Here is a 24,346-nt window from a genome sequence, read left to right on the forward strand (position 1 = left end):
GCACATTGCTGGGAGTGTAAAACAAACACTCATCGCTGACACATTTAGGTGTTTAGGAGAGAAAAATATGAGAAAAATATAAATTAAGAATCACTATATACAATAAGAATTCAAATTAATTAATTATTCATGGAATTATTTTTTTTTTAAATCCTAAAAAGCGACTCAAAAGTTTGGATCATGCTACCCAATTAGTAATTTTAGTAAAAATTATGTTATAAACTACTTAAATGCAAAATTATAAGTTAAACATACAAAACATAATTTATATTTTCTGTTAGGAAAAGGTTTGTCATAAACCCTAACCCTTAAATTTCAATTTATAAAAATAAAACGTAATAAAACAATAATTGTTAAATATATAAATAAATAAATAAAATGTAGCATTATGTGTAGTATCAATCATATCAGACTATTTTAAGTGAATAATGACCTAAATTTTAACTTCTGAAAATAATAAAACTTAATACAGTAACAGCTTAATAAATAAATAAATAAATATAATGTAGCATGTGTAGTATCAATTTGACTAGAATAGTGCAATTTGTTTATAAATTTCAACTTATGAAAATAAAAAAAACAATGTAATAAAATAATTAAAGTATATGTGTAGTATCAATCGGATCAGACTAGAAGAATGGCTTGTTTTCAGTGAATAATGACTTAAATTTTTAACTTATGAAAATACCAAAATAAATAATTTAATAAAATAAATAAATAACTAAAGTGTTTGTATCAATCAGATAAGACAAGAAGAATGGGTAACACTTCAGTTATTTAGTAATTCTAACTATTAACGTTGCTTATTAACATAAATATTACTAGGAAAACTGTTTATTAGTACTTATAAAGCATGACCATATTCTGCATGACCATATTATACATCCCATAATTCTTTCCAATAACTAAACTTAATAACTACCTTACTAACTATTAATAAGCAGTAATTAAGGAGTTTCCTGAGGCAAAAGTCATAGTTAATAGTTAGTTAATGGTGAGAATTGGACTCTAATCTATAAAGTGTGACCAAAGAATGATTTGTTTACAACATAACTCAAATTTTCATCTGTTCCTCACACATCGTATGGCTTCAGAATCTACAGACTTCTATGATAGATCCTTTTTGAAGCTTGAAATCTCCAGTCCCACATGAATTATAATCACATGGGGAAAAATGACCTGCAGGGGTTGGACTGAGATGGTGACAACCTGCCCGTCTTCATTAAATTCTAGGTGGACTGAACGTTCTCCTGTAAATGACACATGGTGTAGATGCCATTCTCTTCAACATCAAGTGCTTAATGTTGGGTGTGTAGGTGTGCAGTTGCACTGAGATTGCCTGCAGAGGAAAGCTTTCTCTAAGACGCATGCATGCACTTTTGTAAATGGATGCAATCTTGTCTGTAACACACCTACAAGCAATTAGCGCAGTATTTTTGAAAAGCGCTTCCATGCATGCACATGTTCATTATTGTGGCATTAAAGCGCAATTGCAGCATGCACTTTTGTGCCCATCTCTCTAAAAATGTGTGGGTTTTCTCATGCCCTGAGGTGGCAGCTACTTCCTGTGTTTCACAATGAATACTCTCAATGGTGTTCTGTGGGAAAAAAACAACAGCACCGCTGAATAATTCACAAGAGTTTCACAACGTGATGATGCTTCTCTTTGCAATCAGTGAAGACCCTCTGCCTTTGCCCGTGGTTCTTACGCCTGGGAAAAACCAAGATAAGGTTGCATGAATGTTGTCAATTCATCAGAGACAGTCATGAGGAGGCAGAACGAGTCAGGTTGGTAGTATTTTAAGGCCAAATGACTGTTCATTGGTAGATGCCATCTAGGAATCTCAGGAGTAACCAAAAAAGACTGACTGAGAAAAAAGAAAAATAAACATTTTGAAGTAGAAAGACTGAAATAGTATTTTCTTGTAAAATGTAATCTGATAATCTTTGTTTTATTATCAACTTTGATAAAGACTGAAATAGTATTTTTTGTTTATACTCCGATAATCTTTGTTTTATTTACAACTTCAGAAAAAAAAACCCCAAAAAACAGTGATTTCAAGTGCTGTTAAGAACCCATGAAAAGGGCCACAGATGTATGTTGAGTCTTATAAGCACAAACAGGCTAGTTTGGGAAACCACAGAAAACAGCTCATCTCTACTCAGAACTTCTGAAGTGACAGGAAGAGGTTTTTGTCTGCGCTGTTCTATTCGCCAAACAGATTTGCATAATCAGGTTTTGAGCATTAAATGTAGGCCTGTCAATTTAATACACTAGTGCAATGAATTATAAAATAATATTTGTAAGGAATTTCCTACCATCAGACCAACTGAAGTACTTGAATCAATCACCTGAGCAGTAAATGCAATGATGTGACTAATCACTCTGGAGAAATGACATTATGACAATGTTTGATTGGCTGATGGAACGTGCACAATAACAAACTCCTCACTAACTATACTGAGCTGTGACTTCAAAGACAGCAGACCGGAAAAATGATGAAAAGAAAAGTCCAGTTCATGCTTTTACTTCCAACAAAGAATCAGTCACTGGTAAACATCTCAAATGATATAATGAGATATTAGCTTGCAAAAATAAGCTATTTTGGCCTGGTACATTTCTCCAGAATACAATTTGGTGTAAAAAAAAGTCTCTTGGGCTCACCAAGGCTGCATTTATTTGATCAAAAACACTGTAAAAACAGTAATACTGAGAAATATTATTACAATGCAAATGTTCTATTTGAATATATTTTAAAATGGAATTTATTTCTTTGGTGGCAAAGCACATTTTTCAGCATAATTACGCCAGTCTTCAGTGTCACATGATTCTTCAGAAATCATACTAATATGCTGATTTGCTGCTCAAGAATTTTTTTTTATTATTATCAATGTTAAAGGTGCCCTAGAATTAAAAATTGAATTTACCTTGGCATAGTTAAATAACAAGAAAAAAAATGTGGTTAAAGTTACCATCGTTTCTTACTGTATTCACGGAGACAAGAGCCGTCGTTATTTTCATTATTAAACACTTGCAGTCTGTATAATTCATAAACACAACTTCATTCTTTATAAATCTCTCCAACAGTGTAGCATTAGCCGTTAGCCACGGAGCACCATCAAACTCATTCAGATTCAAATGTAAACATCCAAATGAATACAATACTCACATAATCCGATGTATGCATGCAGCATGCATGACAAACACTTTGTAAAGATCCAGTTTGAGGGTTATATTAGCTGTGTAAACTTTGTTTATGCAATGATAGAGTCAAGAGCTCGGGAGGGGGCGGAGAGCACGAGCATTTAAAGGGGGCCGCAGCCTGAATCGGTGCATTTCTAATTATGCCCCAAAATAGGCAGTTAAAAAAATTAATTAAAAAAAATCTATGGGGTATTTTGAGCTGAAACTTCACAGACACATTCAGGGGACACCTTAGACTTATATTACATCTTGTAAAAAAAAAAAACGTTCGATGGCACCTTTAATATTTTTGTGAAATCGTGACATTTTTTCATGATTCTTTAATTTTATTGAAAGTTTATTTGAAATAGAAATCTTTTGCAACATTATAAATGTTTTTTATTGTCACTTTTGATTAATTTAATGCATTCTTGCTGAATAAAAGTACTAATTTCTTTTCTTTTTTTTTTTATTCCTACCAACCCCAAACGTGGTATGGTAGGAATGGTAGTGTATTTGTAGCATAATTATTTAATCACATTTTGGAAACAAAGGTTTTAGTTACCACAGACTATCAAGTGATAAAGGATGCTGTGATGATGAGCCTCTGAAGGAAAAGCAAAAATGCAAGCTAATTTCCTGAGGTTAGTAAAATAGCCCCGCCCACCACTGTACAAACACCAATCGCACACTGGTCACTCTGGATAGCAGTAGGCTACTGGCAGTGGAGAAACAGGAAACACTTCAGCAGTCCCTCAACAATCACCCCACACTCCCCTCCTCTCTCAGCACATCTCATAAACAGGAAGCCGCTCACAGAGATGTAGTCATTTGTACCGACCTAGAAAGAGAGGGGCCGTCCACACTGCACACAGAGTTTTTACCACTACAAATACACATCTGTAGCTTATGAGCTGCTGCGGTAATGTAGATAGGTCTAAAGATCTGAAATTTCAATCGTTTCAAGCACTCTAAAGCCAATAATTCACAAATTGTGGGTAGCACAAACCGTGCTGGGTAGGGTTAGTGGGTTAGGGTAAGTATTGTTTTAAGATATTTTTAAAACATTTGCTGCATGGTCAAAAAATATGCAACACATATACATAAGTAGACGTATAAGTCGCACTTTATTAATACATTCAGAAATCATGTAAAGTACCGGTAAATAAAGCTAAATGTTTACAAACATTATAAACACTATAAACATAGCTACAGGCTATTTTAGTTCCCCTCACTCCACAACAAATAAATGTGTTGGTGAAAAATCCCAACAATACTGTCCATATACACACACTGACTACATAAGGGGCTTTTACACTAGGAAGTTATTGGAACTAGCCACTAGGGTGGTTCTCAGAGTGTTCCCCTAGGACAGTGTTGCCAAGTCCGTGTTTTTCTCGTGGAATTGGGCTACTTTTAAGTTATTGCTGCGGGTGAAAAAAAATTCTGCGGGTTGATTTCTACCCCTGTACGTACGATTTTGGTGATTCAACAGCCCCAAAACACCACCCAGACACACAAATTCACTGGACAATTCAGCCGCCCCGCATTGGAGAAAATCGCATTGGCCTATTTTTGGGCTATTTTTGACTGGCCATTGGGCTACTTTTGTTGCACAGACCTGGCAACCCTGCCCGTGGGCCATTTTCCTGCTTGCATTCACACCGGCAGTAGGAACTCTGAAGTGACGTAAGTCACGCTTGTTGTTGTGACTTTTATTTTGATGGTGGGGACACGTGGCGGACATTCATTTTGATGGCACTGAGAATGCCAGAGCCTGAGCACACAGCGCTCCCTTTCTCTGTGTTTATTAGTTTACGATCGGTTTAACAGTCCTGTCTAATTCACTAGACAGAACTGTTATACAATGAAAATAGACAGTATATGAAAAAGTATTAGTGTTTGCCACGTGGTTGATGCCCAATGTCGGTAGCTGAGCAGAAATACATAATCATGTTTTGCTTGGTCCCCTCAAAGTTGCGTTGGATTTCCTCCGTAGCGTAAAGGCTAAGAGGTCCAAAAAAAATGTCCGGCACTGGTTCGCGTTTGTTCGACAGGGTTGCCAGGTTGCCCGCCCAATTGCTATGCATTCCGGGGGTAAAATACGCGTTTTTGGTGGGGTTCCACTGGTAAAATTCGCATTCCAGGGGGTTAAATATCATGCTATTTGGGGTTCCTTCAACCCAACGATTAAGAAAAAAGGGGAAAACCGCGGACTTGGCAACGCGTTCGGCCAATCAGCGTACACTTACGTCACTGGTAGTACCTGTATTGCTGGGTTAGACCCTACTCTGAAGTAGGAGCTAATTTAGCTCCTTGAACTAAAATCGTTCCCAGTTCCTGTGGTGCGAATATGCCAAAAAGCAGGTACTTCCACCATTAGTTCTAGGAACTATGAAAAGGTTCCTTGGTGCTAAAGCCCCTATTGTAGAGAATGATTCAAGAGCATGTCCAGTGTCAGAGCCTATTAAGGGACAGATAATGTACAATAACTCATTATGCAAGTGTACACAAGAACAAACACACTACATTAAAAGGGCCATTTCATGCCAATTTCATGCCAAATGAGTTCTTCTTTAAGATAAACGATACATAAAACCCAACTTTGTTTACTTTAAAAAGAGGAACATCTCTCTTTGAGCACTATGACTTTATGATCTATCAAACAAAATGGCCCTAAACCACAAACCGCAACAGGAAGTCAAACTTAATGCGCACGTGCTACACAACACACAAACATATGACTCAAACTATATTTCCCACTTTAGTAAACATTCATGTAGTTCCATCTCGAGCAGAAGAAAAAACACTGTCCACCCAATTCAGATGACTTTTGTACATTTGGAAGAGAATAGTGTGAAAAAAGGACACACACAGACACATTTAGGTAAAGAAAATAATCCACAGATGAAGGATATGAGGCGGCTTTAAGAGCTCACTGAATTGCCAGGGTGATATTTATTTCCTAAAACATTTAATTTTCTTTCCCTCCTTTGATAAATCCAGGCTGCCTTCCAGGTTATTGGGGCAAGTTATAAAGAGCTTCCCATAAAAAGAAGAAGAAGAAGAAGAAGAAGAAGAAGAAGAGAGTCAAGATTTACCATCACCTGATAATCAAACAGCATATGGGAATGATAACAGCATGAAAAGGGACACTTAAAAAGTAATATAAAACAAGTTTGGGCAGAATATACAAGTTTGGACACACTAATGGGTGAGTGAACACAGACCTCCATCACAATTACTGAACATTATAATTACAGAATATTAGAAGATTCGCTCAGAGGGATCTCTCGGCTGGCCTAATTGGACAAGAGCCCGCTTTCCCTCAGCAGCATGTTAACGTGTTTGTGTCTTTAACTTCCTCCATGGCTCATTTCCCCGTTTAAGGTGCATGCAAACAGCAGTTACCGTTCCTCACTGCTCCACTTCTGAGAACATGAAACACTCTCAAATGGCTCATGAAAAGAGTTAAAACAAGTGCTTGGAATGCTTGGCGGCAAAAACAGAATGCCTGCTTGGTTGTCATGACATATTCCTGATTCCATTTTAGCGCTTCATTAAGTGCCTGTTTTAGGATCTTTTAGAAAAGAGCCATAAAAGAAACAGATGCAATAATTACATTGTATATTTCTCTTAAGGAAAAGTGAGTGGTGCTTGTTGCCAGGACATTGCTTTGCGGTTGCTAACGTGTTCCGAGTGTTTTTTAGAATATACACTACCGTTCAAATGTTTGGGGTCGGTAAGATTTGTTTTAATGAAAGAAGTTTCTTATGCTCACCCAGGCTGCATTTATTCAATGAAAAATTCAGTGAAACAGTAATTTTAAAATGATTGATTTTCAAATAATACAGACACGTACAATAACTAGGGCCCTATAAAATCCGTTTTATTTTTTTCCAAATTCTGTTTTATTTTTTCCCAAATTCCGTTTTTTCCGTATTAATTTTTCTGGATTCCGTTTTTTCAGTTTTATTTATTTTTTGACTCCATTTTAATGGTTAAATTAAATTTTAGTAATCAAAAAGCATGTCTAATTTATTGAAATAATGAATCTTGTCCAATTTACCAACAATTTAATAAAAGTTTAACAAAAAAATTACTTTTTTTTTTTAGGGCCCTACGTTTTATTCTTTCCCCTCAAACTTTATTTTTACCAAATTCTGTTTTCTGGACTCCATTTTAATGGTTTAATTCCATTTTAATAATAAAAATTAATAATTAATAATAATTAATTGAATTCTTAAAAACAACAATATTAATTCAAAAATATATTTTTATGATTTTTTTTTCTTCAGAAATTTTGTTGTGTATTTAAATTTTTCTGGCAATCAAATTAACGCATACCATTTAATTTATTTTTTAATCATGAAATTAAACTTTTTGTCAAACAATGTGCTGCACAACAGAGCTTTACTGTTAAAATTAAAACATGAAAGAAACACTGAAATTATTGTTTAAAATATATTTTAATAATTTATTATTAAATTAATTTATCTAAATTCTACTGTACAACAGTAATATGTTTCTGTCAAGTTAAATCGAACTTTTATTTTGACGGTTTGATTAGAGCTTTGAGTTTCTCTGTGTTTATGACGGTAGTTTTCTCAAACGAAGCGGTTAAATGCTGATGAAGTGACTTTCAGAGCAGCTCTGGAGATGAATTTGTGCGTTCATATAGTGAGGCGACAGAGGACGAAAACACTGCGAGCGTCGCGTGTGCTTCAGCGTGCGTGCGCCCGCGCGATTGTGTGTGAGGCGGTGTGAGGTAAATGAAACCGCGCTTCCGCATCATTCATTTCAGAGGCACACAGGCATGCAGGATTCATGTTTAAATAGTCTTTTGCGGTTTAATATTCAGTCGCTAGTCTATATCGCGATTTAATTTACGTGTACTGACCTGCTTTTAATTCATTCATCAAAAATTTGACAAATTCCATGACATTCCGCGTTATAGAGTAAATTCCGTTTTTATGACTGGATTCTGGATTGGAAATTATAGGGCCCTAAATAACATCAAAGAACAAACAAACAAACCCAAGGCTTTTGTTCACATATAAACATTTATAAAAGCCTAAATTCAATCTGTTCATCATATAAAGCGATCAAGTCTCTTCAGAAAATTTGGACTAAACCGCTCAATCCATATGGAGTAGTTTTAAGGTCTCTTTATGAACTTTTTGAAGCGTCAAAATGGTAGTTGCACAGCTGTCAATGGAGAGACAGAAAGCTCTCAGATTTCATCAAAAGGATTTTCATTTGTGTTCCGAAGATGAAGGAAAGTCTTACGGGTTTGAAACAACATAAAGGTGAGTAATTAATGACAGAATTTCGATTTTCTGGGTGAACTGTCTCTTTAATATTTAATGTTAGGGTTTTGTTGAAATCCAAACCCCTCATTGGTAACAATGATTCCTGCTTTAGCACCACCACTAAATAAACACAAAAAATGACAAGTCTAAATTTGTTCTCTGAGGAGGCACAAAGTTATCTTTCTCACTTTTTAACAACAAAGAGCGTGTCAGCATATTAGAGGCTTAAACAGAAAAAGATGAATAATTACATTAGGCAGTTTTTATGACAGCAAACACAGACATGTTAGAAAAAAAAACTTCAGGGACTCAAAATAGAAACTTCAAGATCTAAATATTTAGATGTTCCTTTGTTTAAAAGTATGGAGCTTCTAGGTGTAGAATAGATGTTGGGTTGTTTGTTTTGAACACTGTGCAGCAATGCTGGAGAATCAATCTGCTTTGATCACAACCAACTGTTCACAAGTCATTCATTCCGTCAGACGCGTACACAAGACGAAAATAACCAAAAGATAGACTAAATACCAGCCGAAACAACAACCTGAATCTAAACAAAGATCAAAGACATTACACATCTGAGCTGAAATGAAAGGCACATTTCAAAGAAATACTGTACGCTCAAGCATAGTTTTATAACAATGTACAGTATAAAATGACTTTGAAAGAGTTAAAAGATGTCAATCAAGTGAGGAAAGCCACAATTCTGGTTAACAATGGGACATAGCTTTAGCTCAGTTTGGACACGACTCATTTGCCATGACGAAATTAGGTAAATTTGAGTCTCACAGACAAACTTTGTGATTTTAATCCTGTCTGAATCAAACAAGCCTGTGTTTTTCCCTTGCACAACCTTGGTAAAATTAAGGCGCAAATTATCTACTGTTGTTCAGTTAACTCTGGGGAAATCTGATCCCACGCAAATAGGAATGTCTGTGATTGTGGTATATTAATCTTTGCACAATGCTTCTCCTAACTTTCGTCGAATAGCGTAACTAAAGCTTCAAGCTAAACACACCGTGGCTGAATAATGTGTTTTGCTGCCTATTATGACCTTTTTTTCCAACATTCTGGGTTAAAGTAGAGCCAATTGAACTACAGGTATTGGTAATTAATTCCTTACATAATTTTATAAATCTCTTATGTACACTACTGTGTTGTATTTTCATTATTCTTTGATGAATATAAAGTTTAAAAGAACAGCATTTTTTTTTAAATAGAAATCTTTTATAACATTATGAATATTTACTTTTTGATCAATTTAATGCATCCTTGTTGAATAAAAGTATTCATTTATTATTAAAAATAAATAAATAAATTTAAATATTAAAAGAAATTCTGAATGGCCCCAATTTTTTTAAAGGGTAGTGTGCATAATTACGGAAGAGGATTAGGGCCAAGCAATAATAAACAAATAAAACCATCTCGAGATTAAAGTTGTTAAATTTCGAGAAAAAAATCGTTAAATTTCGAGAAAAAAGTCGAGATAAAATGTTGAGAATAAACTCATTAAATTACGAGAAAAAAGTCGTTAAATTACGAGAACAAACTCGTTTAATTACGGGAACAATCTCGTTAAATTATGAGAAAAATGTCGTTAAATTTCGAGAAAAAAGTCGAGATAAAAAGTTGAGAATAAACTCATAATTTAATTTAACTTTTTTCTCGAAATTTAACGGGTTTTTTTCTCGTAATTTAACGAGTTTATTCTCAACATTTTATCTCGACTTTTTTCTCGAAATTTAACGACATTTTTCTCATAATTTAACAAATTTGTTCTCGTAATTTAACGACTTTCTTCTAGTAATTTAATGAGTTTATTCTCAACATTTTATTTCGACTTTTTTCTCAAAATTTAACACGTTTTTTCTCGTAATTTAATGAGTTTATTCTCAACATTTTATCTCGACTTTTTTCTTGAAATTTAACAAGTTTTTTCTCGTAATTTAACGAGTTTATTCTCAACATTTTATCTCTACTTTTTTCTTGAAATTTAACACGTTTTTTCTCGTAATTTAACAAGTTTATTCTCAACATTTTATTTAGACTTTTTTCTCGAAATTTAACAACTTTAATCTCGAGATGGTTTTATTTTTTTATTATTGCTTGGCCCTAATCCTCTTCCGTACATAATAGCTGATTGATTGTTTATAATTTAACACCATACCAGCTAAAACAACTATATTCATGGTGAAAAGTAAATAATAATATACAAATATATAATAATAAAGTATATCAATAAAAAATATATAAAACAAATAAAAAAGTAAGAAAAAGTGTTTAAGGGTTTTTAAACTACCTAAAACTAAATCTGATCTCGCTTCATTAAAGACCTTTTCATAAGATTCAAGTGAAAAGTAAGAGTCCTAAAGGAGTTTAAGACATCACAGACCATCAAAAAATGTGTACACTAAAGTAAAATTATACAATTAATCACATTTTTGCACACATCCAGAGCATATGTTGTGTAACGCTCACATCCAGGACTGTACACTCCTATCTTAGAAATAACTACAGATTTCTCTCCCGCACTGCATGCATTTAATGTCTTATGTTGTTAACTGTAATTCAAATGTAGTTTTAATAAATGAATGTCATCTAAATAGTAAGCATCAGAGACAATAACTCAAATGTGTCTGAGCAGCTGAAGTTACAACCTAGGAAACACGACCTGTGCCCTGTAAGGTCTGGCATCTAATAACAATTTCCCACAGAGCGAGAGGCAGACGAAATGAAGAAAATATTCCATCCTCGACACACAAACAGAACAATAACAAGAAGAGGATAGACACCAACGGATAAGAGAAGAAGAGAGCTTTCAGCCCATCTGGGTGTTGTTGCATTGGACAGGATGCGATGTGGTCTGACCGACCCCTGCATAATCCTGACACCTTTTCTGCCCCTTTTCTCTTCAAACACGGGTAGACATGATGATTAAACGAATATGGGACAAATGCATTCAGGTCATCCCTGTGTGTGTGTGTGTGTGTGTGTGTGTGTGTGTGTAGACCTGAAAGAGTGTCCTAATGTGACTTCAACATATCCCTGACTCACGGGATTAAACTTTTGGTTCTTTGGGATTAAATTTATGATATCCATTTTTGTGAAAACAAGCGTAGATCACAGTTGACATGATTTTATACCTTTCCTTCGCTTACAAAAAAGTGCCAGTGTGAATGTCATGAAAACCAGGGGATGTGAACGGAACTTCAACTCAAAATAAACCGAATTTTTTTTTTTTTAAATAAACAAAGAAATGATAAAGAATGAAGAATAAATGGATGAATCTGATTGTCAATATCCTATCAGAATGCAAAATATAATTAGGTGTGAATCTTTACTTGCCTCATGATTCAAAGAGTAATATTTAATTATAAAATGATTTAGTTATAGAATGATTCTCGATGCATCACAATTTATCTTTCCTGTAAATTATTTTATTAATAATAATTACTATATTAATAATCACAATATAGTTATTTTTGTAAGAGTTAACTTTTTTGTATCTTTTTCAGAATTTTTTTTTAAAATACAGAAATTGAATATTCAAATGTATTATTAAAGCTACAAAAGTTATTCAGTTAAGATCAGTGAGTGATTCCCTCTTTTCTTTTGTTGTTTAATTAACATTAATGACACAGACAGCAGCAGGTTTATTATATTAAGACCTAATACATGGATCTAATATAATGTTACACATCAAATTTTTCCCCAACTGTTTATGTTCACTTAAGACACAAACAATTCTTTGTGTTTTTGAACGTTCAAGCACTAAAGAGAACTGAATTCAGGATCGCACGCTATCTGAGAGAGGAGTCTTTTTGTGTGAGTGCTTTGGGTGTGTGTCAGTCATTGCGAATAGCACACTAAGATCTTTTTTGTGCCTTATTGCACTTAATAAGTCTGTTTAACATAAAGAATGTATTGCAATTTATTTTTACATTCATGCATGTTCTTTTTGTAAAAACTGAAACGTCAGACACAAGTGCCTTGCCTCTGGCAGAAAAGCTTTCTTCATTCTTCAGTCTTTATTCTTTTTGATATGATTTGTTTTTAAAAACTGCAGTGAGAATTTGCTTAAATACAATTTCTACATGTCGCTGTAAGAGGAAGGCACACCAGAGAGATTCACAATAAAAAAGTCAAACCTGGTTGATGGAATAAAAACAGGAAATGGGAAGTCCAGGATATCAGCAGTTGGCAAACGTTGAATTAAAAAAGAACAAAGTAGCCACTTGAAGATTTGCATGTCTGGCTAGAGGAGCGACCCAAAAAGTCTTGCCTTTGTGCTTGTGGATTTTTGCTACCACATTTGTACATTTTACATCCTTAATAAAAAGTAATTCACATAATTGTGCTCTTTATTTTAATATTTTCAGATGACATCCAAAAGGAGGACAGAAATAATAACCAATCCAGATGTTATGAAATCTCAGGTCAAATCCAGACATAATAAGTAAAATAAGTAACAAATGGACCTGCACATATGCATTGCTTTCTGGATGATGCAAGCACAAATTAGGTCAATGCCAGCGGGACGAAAGCCCCGCAAAACGCTGCCAGACTGCAGAGGTTTTGTGGGTTTGTAAACATTCCCTTTCCTTTGCCATTAGTGCTGCATGATATTGGAAAAAAATAGATTTTGTCTTTTTGCAAAATTTATTGTGATATGAAAAAATATAGGGATTTTCACCAGATGAGTTGAATAACTATATTTAAAAAGAATGAATCATTCTAGAGTGAGTGGGGTGATTTTTTGGAGAAGTGCATCTGCATAAAAAATAAAATATATTTTTTAAATGAAATATGACTTTTATTCTGAGGACTTTTATTAGAGTGCAAAATCCTTGTAGGGTTAAGTGATTCAGGAAAAACCTAAACATTTGAGTGTTCATACTTAGGTATGCTTTTTCCACAAACCAACTCAAACCTCTGAGTAAACAAAGTGAAGAGTTGTTGTTTTTTTCTTTTCTCTTTCCACTAGAGTTGTTTTCATAGGCCGCATTCCCGCTGTTTTTCACAAATACAAAAATGACTATAAAATCAAATAGCTGCGTCATGCCATGCTGTAATTACTATAATTTCAAGATGACAACATGTGATGTGTACCTGAAACTGTTCATGTCCTCAGACTGGGAATTATGCATTTCTATGGCAATACTATCAACGCCTAAATGTATCTGCAGTGATCAGGTGGTACAGCGGTCACGTGGTACAAGTAGGAGCTCTCAGAAAATCCCCAGCTTACAAATTGTAATTACAAGCTCTACAAGGATGTGAACGCTTTTTACAAGTTGAAATCTTATAAATTACGACATGGCGTGAACACAGCTATAATTATTATAATTTGATTGTGAATATAATTAAATAAAAACAATAAACAGAACTGTATGGTAAAATTACAATACTAGGGGTCGAACAATCACGGTTCGGTGCATACAGTCAAATGACAAATACAGTAAGTCACAGGTGATCAACACTCCAATCCAGAAGGGGGCGCGTGCGGTAATGCAACACCGTTTGCTAACCGCAACAACAGGTAAAAGTGCAGAAGAACAACAGACGATCCATGCATAGATATGTTTACATGTAATCTCTCAACCATTGTTTAAACCGCAGAATAATATCTCACGTAGCATTACATTTACCTCAGTCAAGTCATTTAGTGTCCACAGCATGTTAGTTCACTGGAGAAATTAACTCTAGAGGGGAGCATTTCACTAAATAAATGTCTTAATTTCTTCATTTTCTAATAGTACACCATCAAGCTTTTATTTTGACGGGTTGCCGGCAAGTATAAATATGTGCTGCTGGTTTCAGAATGAAGCGCGACACTGTTTGTTCATTTACATGCATGCAGTATTTCACATACATATTTATTTAATTAAATCACAGCCTGCGCGATTTGACAATTGTTCTACTGCTATACTGTTATATCAATTATATTTTTATAGATCATGCAGCCCTAGTACCCATCCAGAAGAGTACCTGTACTTTATGAAATACCCCTAGGCACCTTCCCTTTCCTCATGACCACACACAAAGTAGAGGCTGAACCATCTGCGCACCACACCAGAAATAAACATATTTGAGCAGGTGTTGGCCGGTTTTGATTTAGGCCAAATCAGAGTGATGTGATCAAGACTGAACTTCAGATTTAAAGTCTTCTCTTCACCAGAGAAATGGTGACTCATCCCATTTTCATTCACATCCCCTGATCTCAGATGTTCCTCATTCACTAGCTGCGAGAAAGAAAGCTGTATGTGAGTTTCTAGGATACCGACGGCAGAAAAAATCATCTGGGATCGCTGAACGGAACTTCTCCTTTACATCAACACCCACGTACGCCCACATGCACGATCTGAAGACACGCAGCGATGACGTTCACCCGCTTCTTTCAGCTATTGAACGCTCGGCGTGCTTCCGTGCTCTCAACCTTGACTCGATCGCAGCGTCTGTGGATCGCTGATTCCAACCTGATATTCGTACATGAAAAGAGGTTAATTTTAAATGAGGAGATGGAACTAGCACCAGAGCCTGTCTTCCCACTCTCGTCGGTTGCGTAAGAGGTCGCACCGACGCAAATAAAAACGGCATCGGTGAGAGACGTAGAAGAAAAAGCTCTGGGAAGCACAGAAGTGGTCATTGTCTGCGAGAGGGCCTGAGGTGTGTGGGTGGATGCTGTATTTAAATATTAAGGTTAACGGCAAAGCGCTGTGTGCCAAATGAAACGGTTCCAAGACGTGTAAAAACTGACTCAGTATTGAGCGTAGCAATTTTCCTCTATATCTAGTATGCATTGCATGTTTTTTTAAATTGCACTGTAAGCAGCAATATGATCTCAGAGTGCCTTTTGCTTAGTCATAAACCGCAAAGTGTTGATAAGCATCACAAGTATCCTGAATACGAACATGCCGCTTGATTTTTTTAATTGGGGTTTAAAGATTCTAACAAACAAACAAACGATCAAATAAATAAAAATACATTATAATCATAATAATAATGGTGTGGTATGTTACATAGAAAATATGTATACTCCCCAATTAAATACATAATTTATTATTATGCATAGTAATAATATTGATAATAATGTGGTATTAGACGTATAAATTAAAAAAAAAAAAAAGTATATGCCCTCAAATTTAAGATGCATCATTAATATTTTTGCTCCATTGTCCCAGGAATGAAAGACTATACATTTTAACCGCATGCAAAAGGTTATTTTGTCAGTGTTTAGGAGTACACTAGCATAGAGATGACTTGAAAGCACAAAACTCTAATTGTGATTTGGTGCGGTCTTTATTTGTAAGTATATAAACAGCTAAAAACATCTGAAACCAACAAGAAACATAAATAAAGAGACAGTTCACCCTAAAATTTAAATTCTGTCTTCATTTACTCAACTTCACGTTGTTCCAAACCTGTATGACTTTCTTTCTTCTGAGGAACATAAAAGAAGATCTTTTGAAGAACATGGAAGACCAAAACAGCATTGTATCCCACTGAATTGAGGCATTTTTTCAATATATATATTCTTTTGTATTCCACAGAAGAAAGAAAGTCATACAGGTTATGAGGATGAGTAAATGATGACCTAATTATCATTTTGGAATGAAATATCCCTTTAATAAATGTTTCTATAGCATTAATATGATATTAACATCTATTTGCGCAGGGATTGATGTGGACTACGGCAATATGGGTCAGACATTTAGACAAATTCTAGCGCTGCCATCCAAACCATTGTCTGTGGCAGTCCAGTACAGACATCCACTACTGACAAAAATATTATTTAACCAAACGGGGTCATCGCTTCCCATTCACTCCCACATGTGGGTCTCATTAGCAAGTCCAGAGCAGAAAACAACAATACACTTACACAACAAACAACACTCAAGACCTCGGCCAAAGATCCCTACACAGATAAACGGCCATTATAAAAGGTTGTTTTTGCAACTGATGCTGTATCTAATGCTTAAGTGAAAAATAAGATAAGATAGAAGGATAAAGCTGAATTCAGAAATTCTTCTAGTCAATTAGAAGAAAAAACGTTCCAATATTTATCGCCTTAAAGAAAATAATTCAAGAATGAATCTTTATCGAGCAATCTGTGACCCAGTTTTTCTTGAGAAACCCTGGTGTTTATAGAAAGTACATGAGGAGGAGTTTAGGCACCTTGTTACTTGTAACAAGAAAAAGGAAAGTCTCTCTTCAACTGCACCCATCTACAGGTCAGACATTTAGACAAATTCTAGCACTGCCATCCAAACCATTGTCTTACCCATTAGGCTACCACTACCCCAGTCCAGCATTGCCAGAACTTCAGACTGAAAGCAGAAGGTCTGGACTCCATCACAGCTTTCATTAGCCAAGGATCGCCCAGGGGAGGATGTCTGACCGAAAGGTAAAGCAACCAATCACAGTTCGATTTATTCACCATAATGTTTAGGGGCATGAAAATGTAAAGTCAATGTCCCTGCAGAAACAGACCAGCATGCATCTAATAAGTTATTCATTCAAGAATGTTGTGCAAGTTTACTGCAACAATGGCCCTGTGAACTTCACATCCTTTTGAAATTCCAGCGTTTAGTTGATCCTGATAAATGCTCATTGTCACTAGTGGTTCAACGGATCACCAAACTCACGGCTCGGGTCATTCTACAGTTTTAGATTCACGGAACGGATCACTTTTTTTTCTTTTTTTTTTTAAATTGGCAATTGGGGGTCCATTTATTACTTTAAGCACACTTTTCGATAACACAGCAAAAACCACTAGCCTAACTAATTTAACACTACAGTATAAATTGAAAACAGATTCTTTGTTAAAGCTGTGTTTTGTTGTTTGATTAACATGAATAACAAGACAGCAGCAGGTATTTATAGGTTGCTGTCACTTTAAGTGTGAATGCACAGATCCAATATAATGATACACAACCTATTTCTTTCAGAACTGTTTACGCTCACTTAAGACATAACCTACTGCATTTACAAGAATACTTGCCGAGACAGTTATTTTGGCAATTTTGTGTGTATGTGTCCGTTCAAGCGCATGGAAATACGAAAGAGGAATCACCTTTCTGTGTGTGTGTGTGTGTATGCGACTGCGCACACAGATAACAGCATGTGAGTACTGAATTGATGGTGAAATGTAGGCCCTGTTTACACCTGGTATTAAGATGTGTTTTAGTTGATCGGATCACAAGTGGGCGACACTGAATACAGGTGTAAACGGGGTGTAAAAGGTTTTGCGCTTGTCCTTTCGAGCACTTCCAGAGGTAAAGAAAATGCATTCGACTGGATTGCTTTTGTAGTGTAAATGCTCATGGGGTTAAATGTGTTCGAACAGCCACTACACTGCGTTCCAAATTATCAGTAAGATAATAATCAGTAAGATTTCAGTACAATAAACATTCAGATTTTAGTTTTTCTAAGAAAATGTTTGTTTGTTTATTTATGACATTGTCCATGTCTTTTTAGATGGGAACTGGTATCAATCTCAGACAAAATAATTGACACCAGCAGCTTCAAATACCTGTTTGCTGCTCAACACTGGCTTTTTTTATAGCTGCCCTTTTAATACAATTAATTTTTTTGACAGGAACTTTCATTAAAAGGCCTTTATCTGACCGAGTTCTGCTGTGCTCTAAATCACTAACAAATCTTATGATAATTCGATAATCTCCATTCAGTTTCACACAATATTAGTTGTTTTCATGCCTTTTGCACAACATTGCACCATTTCATGCTTTTCATCTTCAGAAAGATCTTTCTTCGTCCCCATATTGCATGAGAACTGTGACTTGCTTAATAATGTGGAACAACCTCTAAGTAGGGTTTCCATAGATCTGGCAAATTATTTTGTCTGAGATTGATACCAGTTAGCTAAAAAGACATGGATAAATAAACAAACAAACATTCTCTTAGAAAAACTAAAATCTGAATGTTTATTGTACAGAAATCTTACTGATTTGTCTCTTGCACAATAATTTGGAACGCAGTGTAAAGACCGCCTACTCTCTGCCTACTGAACTAATACATAAACATTATGAGAAGCACGGGATTTAAACTTTGTCGACTGAAGGCCCAAGTTTGGTTTGAAGACAAATTGTATCAAGCACAATGTTGTCTCACCATTGCTGATTTCTACCATGCACTTACAGCATTCGGTGTGGTCTTATCAGAAAAGAAACAAAAACTGATGCTCTCCGTATTTTTCCATCGTCTCTGGTCTCATTTGCATGTAAATTGTGCAAGCTTATTTTGTCCATTAGATCGAAAGATCTGAAAAAGCCCATGCATTTACCTGTCTATAGACCCACCCCTCGAAGAAATCAGGACAGAAGTGGTTGAAAGTAGACAAAAGAGACGGATTAAAAAAAACAGGTGTAAACGGATATGCGTTTCCCTCGTGCACTTGTGATCCGATAGACCAAAATGCATCTTAATACCAGGTGGAAACAGGGCCTTAGCATTTAATTCGCAAAACATATGCGTGCCAAATCGTGGGGCCTGGTCTGTACGGATCACGGATCAGATACGATTCTTAAAACCCCTAATTGTCACGGTTGTAAACATAATGGCTTTCTTCCATTAAGGGGTTTTGGTGTCAGGACGGCTTTGTTTCCAGGCGGACTGTAAAAGAACACAATACAGACCACCAATCAGATGAGGACTTCAAAATTCCTGAAGCATTTCCTATTTTGTGTGCCTTATGCATCAGACTTTTAACCAACGGTCCGTGTGTATGATGTCTGAGGCTGAGACTACCACTACCCCAACACTGTTATGCTAACCCCCTTTCACTGTTATGATACGAAAGATCAGACATGAGATATCAGAGCTATGAAATGTCAAGCAGTGAAAGTGAGTTACAGCTGCAGGGTCTGAATCAGCAATGATAATGACTCAGCCTCCTGCCCAGGACTATGGAGTACAGACGGCAGTCATTACACACTCCCGCTGACATGAGTTATGAGCAGAGATGGCAAACAACTTTGCAGAGGGTGTGAGAAATAATACAAACAAAAAAGTATCCTATGATGGAACGATAATGAAACACTTTGACACCAAAGAATTGACTTTTGAATTTTCATTAACCGAGGCATTTAGACCAAACTAGTCATATTGCTTATAGTCTTGTCGGGTTAAAATGTACACTACTGTTCAAAAGTTTAGGGTTTTGAAAGAAGTCTCTTGTGCTCACCAAGGCTGCATTTAAGTGAAATATTACAAACTGTTTTCTATTTATTATATTTTAATATGCAATTTATTTCTGTGATGGCAAAGTTGAATTTTCAGCATCATTACTTCAGTCTTCAGTGTCACATGATCCTTCAGAAATCATTCTAATATGCTGATTTGCTGCTCAAGAAACATTTCTCATTATTATCAATGCTGAAAACGATTGTGTTCAACATTCAAGATTATTTGAAGAATAGAAAGAAATGGTTATTTCAAATAGAAATCTTTTGTAACATTATAATCATCTCTACAGTCAATTTTGATCAATTTAATGCATCCTTGCTGAATAAAAGTATTAATTTATTAAAAAGTACTCTTACTGACCTCAAACTTTTGAACTGTAGTGTGTATCAGCCATGTTTAAAATTAGTGAGAAAAACTGAGGCATTACATGCAAAATTAACATTATCATTTTAGTGAATTATTTAGTAAATGTTGTAAAAATGTTTATTTCCACAAATTAGTGTATTATTTTTTTAAATAAATGTGTCCTTAATTAAAAAAAATAAATAAATAAAAATAAATAAATAAATATTATTGATGATGCAATGGCAGCCATATTGTGCCAGAACGCCCACCACACACCAGCTTATTAATGGAGAGGAGACAGGGTGATGAAGCCAATCAGTGTATATATCTATGGGGATGATTAGGAGGTCATGATCATGGACAGAGGCCAATGGGCAAATTTGGCCAGGATGCCGGAGTTACACCCCTACATTCTTAATTAGAAATACATACTGGGTCATACCCAGTCTTTGCCCCTTATGCCCCAAACTAATCATCGCCTCCCCTCCAGAGACACAACCTGAGCCATGGACTGTCAATCGGCTCGCAAATGGAAAACGGCCTAAATCAATGGCCTGGAAAAACAAGTGGCAGCTAATTATAGGGAAAAGGGCAGCCAGTCGAAGAGAACATCAACACCTCACATTGGCCTCAATGTGACAATGTGATCTATATGGTTCATCCAGAGGGGAAAAAAAAGAGGTTGGTCACAATTTTTGGCACGAAATATGACATCAGAAGCAACAAACTTCAGGAGACCTAAGCTAAGCAAAGTTTCCCATCTAAGCGCTCTGCAAATGTGTAGTTATTATTCGAGCCTCTCATTCTGATTTCTCGGCTTATGCTATAATTAGCTGCCTCTGAAATTCAAGTCCACTGAGGGTTCCTCCATCAGCTACTGCTCTCCCATCATGCACCACTCTGAACAGAAGTACCTTTGATTTGTGGTCTGCATCTTGTGTTGATGAAAACGAACATGTCAACTAATGCCAAATCAAAACGACAACTATGATGATTATAAAAATAGGCAATAAAAACCAGTGTTGCAAAGCCAGCTGTCCCTCTAACTTGCAAAGAAGTAAAGCAATGCTATCTACATATCTGGTTAATGTTTAATTCCCTCTACAAGAACAAATGGGGGGATTCCATTCTGGCACACTCTTGTCCTTAAACCAGCAAAAGAGAGAAGGATAAGGGAGATTGAGAATGAGCGGGACAGGATTTTTATAGTTCAGCAGGAATCCTAAAATGTTTACCTTTTGAAGGCTGGTAGGATTAAGTTGTGTCTTATCAATTATTTTTATGGCCACCTGCAGGAAAAAGAGAGAAGAGGGAAAAAAAACACATTTTACTGCTTTGTTCAATGAGGTCTGACGAGAAGCCAGTAAAAGAGCATCAATTTGATGGTTTTATCTCTACAGCTCAACTCAACATCGGAGTGAATCCCACAAAAGCAGTCAGGAACAAATCCGGCTTATATTTCTACGGAACCCAGCACATGACATATGGACAAAAAATAAATAAATAAATAAACAAACAAATAAATAAATAAATAAAATAAAATTCTATTTTATATATATATATATATATATATATATATATATATATATAAACGTGGCCACGAATTAAGAATTCGCTCCCTCCTTTTAAGTAAATCGTGCACACAATATAATAATTAATTTCCTCATTTTACTAAATCATGCACAGGATATAACTAAACTAAAACAAGGGAACAATTTATTACAACATGGCCACAATTTATTAAACAAGGGAACGAATCATTATATCGTTTTTACTTAAAGCGAGGGAATGAATTAGCAAAATGTGCTGATGTATTAGTAAGTTGTGGGAACAAATTGTTAGTTCATTGCCATGATATTCATATTTTTACCCACATGACATACAGGGCTCCATTTATTTCATCCCAGTATCAAAAGAAAAATGTACATAAACATACATACATATTTTTTTTCCATAGTGACATTTTTAATGTAAAAACAGGTTTGATTATACTTACAAAATAGCATGTTCTTAATAGCATATATATATATATATATATATATATATATATATATATATATATATATATATATATATATATGCTATTAAGAACATGCTATTTTGTAAGTATAATCAAAAATGATTCAGACACTTTGACCTGACCATGTTTTGCTTAAGTGTTATCTGGCATAATTAAGTTTTTTTTTTCGACACAGTTTAATATATTAAATATATAACCTCTACATAAAGTGCTACTATGACACTGAAAAACTTTTACTATAACCAACCAGTTTCTTCATTCATATCTTCATAAAGCTCACCTCTCGTCCTGTAAGAATGTGTCGTGCCAATTTGACCTTGGCAAAGTTGCCCTTGCCGATGGTTTTGAGGAGCCTATAGTTGCCGATATGTGGCTGTTCATCAGCACAGGAGGCGATGGAGTTCCGACAGCGGGCCCCTGACCGCCCGGGACGGGACGCCACTTCATTTCGCCCATCTGTGTGTGATGTGTGCTGGAGACAGATGAAAAAAAAGAAAGATGATTAGTAAAGACAAATACACTACTGATTAAAAGTTTCATATCTTCAAACATTGATAATAATCAGAATGTTTCTTGAGCAGCAAATAAGCATATTAGAATGATTTCTGAAGGGTCATGTGACACTGAAGACTGAAAATTCAGCTTTGATCACAGGAATAAATGACATTTTAAAATATATTCAAATAGAAAATAGTTACTTTAAATTGTAATAATATTTCACAATATTCCTATTTTTATGGCAATTCTGTTCAAATAGATGCTGCCTTGGTGAGAATAAGAGACTTTCAAAAACATTTAAAAATTCTTACCGAAGCCAAACTTTTGAATGATTGACTTTCATACAGCTCAACAGCTTTAGATTAGATAAATTCTCAGAATGTGTCAGAAAGGTTTGATTAAAATTCTAATCACTTCGGAGATCTCTGTATACCGCATTTGTTTTGGTAGTCTGACAACCGTTAAATGCCAGCCAAATGAAAATACAGGGAATGTCAAATGCTGATTGCATGAAGATATTTGAACCCGACAACCTCAAAGAGGAGCTTCACCGGGGGAAATATCTTCATTTCCTCCCTACAAGGATATATATCTGTGAACCGTGCCAGTCAAAGAGTTCCAGTCTACATCTGTTTGTGGTGCCTAAAATGTTTCCCCTCATAGGAAGGGAAACATGTAAATAAAGTAATCTGGACAAAATGTCAGACGATATCCTGGATTTCTGCTTTGACTTCCTCTTTCGCTGAAAAATACTGAAGCTGCATCCTTTTTAGACATGGTGCTTTTACAAAATGTGATGATTTTTTTTTCTTCGAGCCAGTCTAGTATATCTAATACTTGGCCCTTTTTAGAAATGTACACCAATGCTAGATCAGTTTTTATGTGAAAAAGTTATAAGTGACAGTCAATTTAAAACTATAAGTTTGCTCAAAAGACAAAAACACCCAGCTGTAATGGAAGAGCGATGATAATTAGTGGCCATGGTTGTAGAAATCTATTAAACATGTCAGCATCACTGAGCAAACAAAAGGCAGAGATGACACCATTGGCTCGCACAATGAGGAATCATCTATGATACGTTTTCAAGCAGCATGCCGGTCCATCTGGAACAGAGGGACTCAAATTATCAGACATCTTAATAATAATATCCAATGTAGATGAACAGACCACAGCACGCGTGCTGTCGGGATAAAGAAAAATGAACAAGGTCTCTAAATACGGGCTGCAGGAAATGAGGTATGACATGGCTGGAGACCTGAGAGGAGACAGATCGACAAGATGTGGCCTGCATCACTGTGAGTCATGCTATGAAAAGAGCTCTGGTGTTTATAGTTGGGTAGTACTAGTAGATCTGGGTCAAGAATACTTAAGTTTGACATTCAAACTGCATAGGTTTTAGTTCTACTATTAATTTAGACATGACCATTAGTCATGCAGATTACTACGAAGGAATCGTTGAAAAATCACCTATTATGCTCCGCAGAAGACAGGTTTGAAACAATATGAGGGTTAGTAAATGATCACAGAAGTTACATTTTGGGTTGAACTACTCCTTTAAACTACAGAATGAGATTTCAAGTCCAAACTAGATAACAGAAGCTCATAAAAGCTGCACTGAAACAACGATGAAAGCATCAGCACCATCCAGCAATGATTCACATGACATCAATAACTCTATAGAAAGATCAGCTGTTTTTCAAAATCAATACCCATTTAGTTGTATTACCACAAAATAACAGTTTAGAAAAGGAAAGGCAGGTGCCAAGATGTTGCAAAGAGCATCTT

At 35.4% G+C, this 24,346-nt stretch overlaps 1 protein-coding gene across 16 annotated transcripts in view; it reads right to left on the reverse strand.

Moving 5' to 3' along the window:
- mark3b (MAP/microtubule affinity-regulating kinase 3b) overlaps positions 1 to 24,346 on the reverse strand; it is a 72,937-nt gene that overhangs the window by 42,991 nt on the left and 5,600 nt on the right. For all 16 annotated transcript variants that reach the window (XM_048207614.1, XM_048207604.1, XM_048207615.1 and 13 more), the window contains exons 2-3: positions 22,344 to 22,535; positions 21,279 to 21,332 (exon numbers count right to left, since the gene is read on the reverse strand). In XM_048207614.1, coding sequence (XP_048063571.1) covers positions 21,279 to 21,332; positions 22,344 to 22,535 — 246 coding nt within the window. The remainder of the gene's footprint in view (positions 1 to 21,278; positions 21,333 to 22,343; positions 22,536 to 24,346) is intronic.

The sequence above is a fragment of the Megalobrama amblycephala genome, linkage group LG11 (genome assembly GCF_018812025.1).
Source record: "Megalobrama amblycephala isolate DHTTF-2021 linkage group LG11, ASM1881202v1, whole genome shotgun sequence".
NCBI lineage: Eukaryota > Metazoa > Chordata > Actinopteri > Cypriniformes > Xenocyprididae > Megalobrama > Megalobrama amblycephala.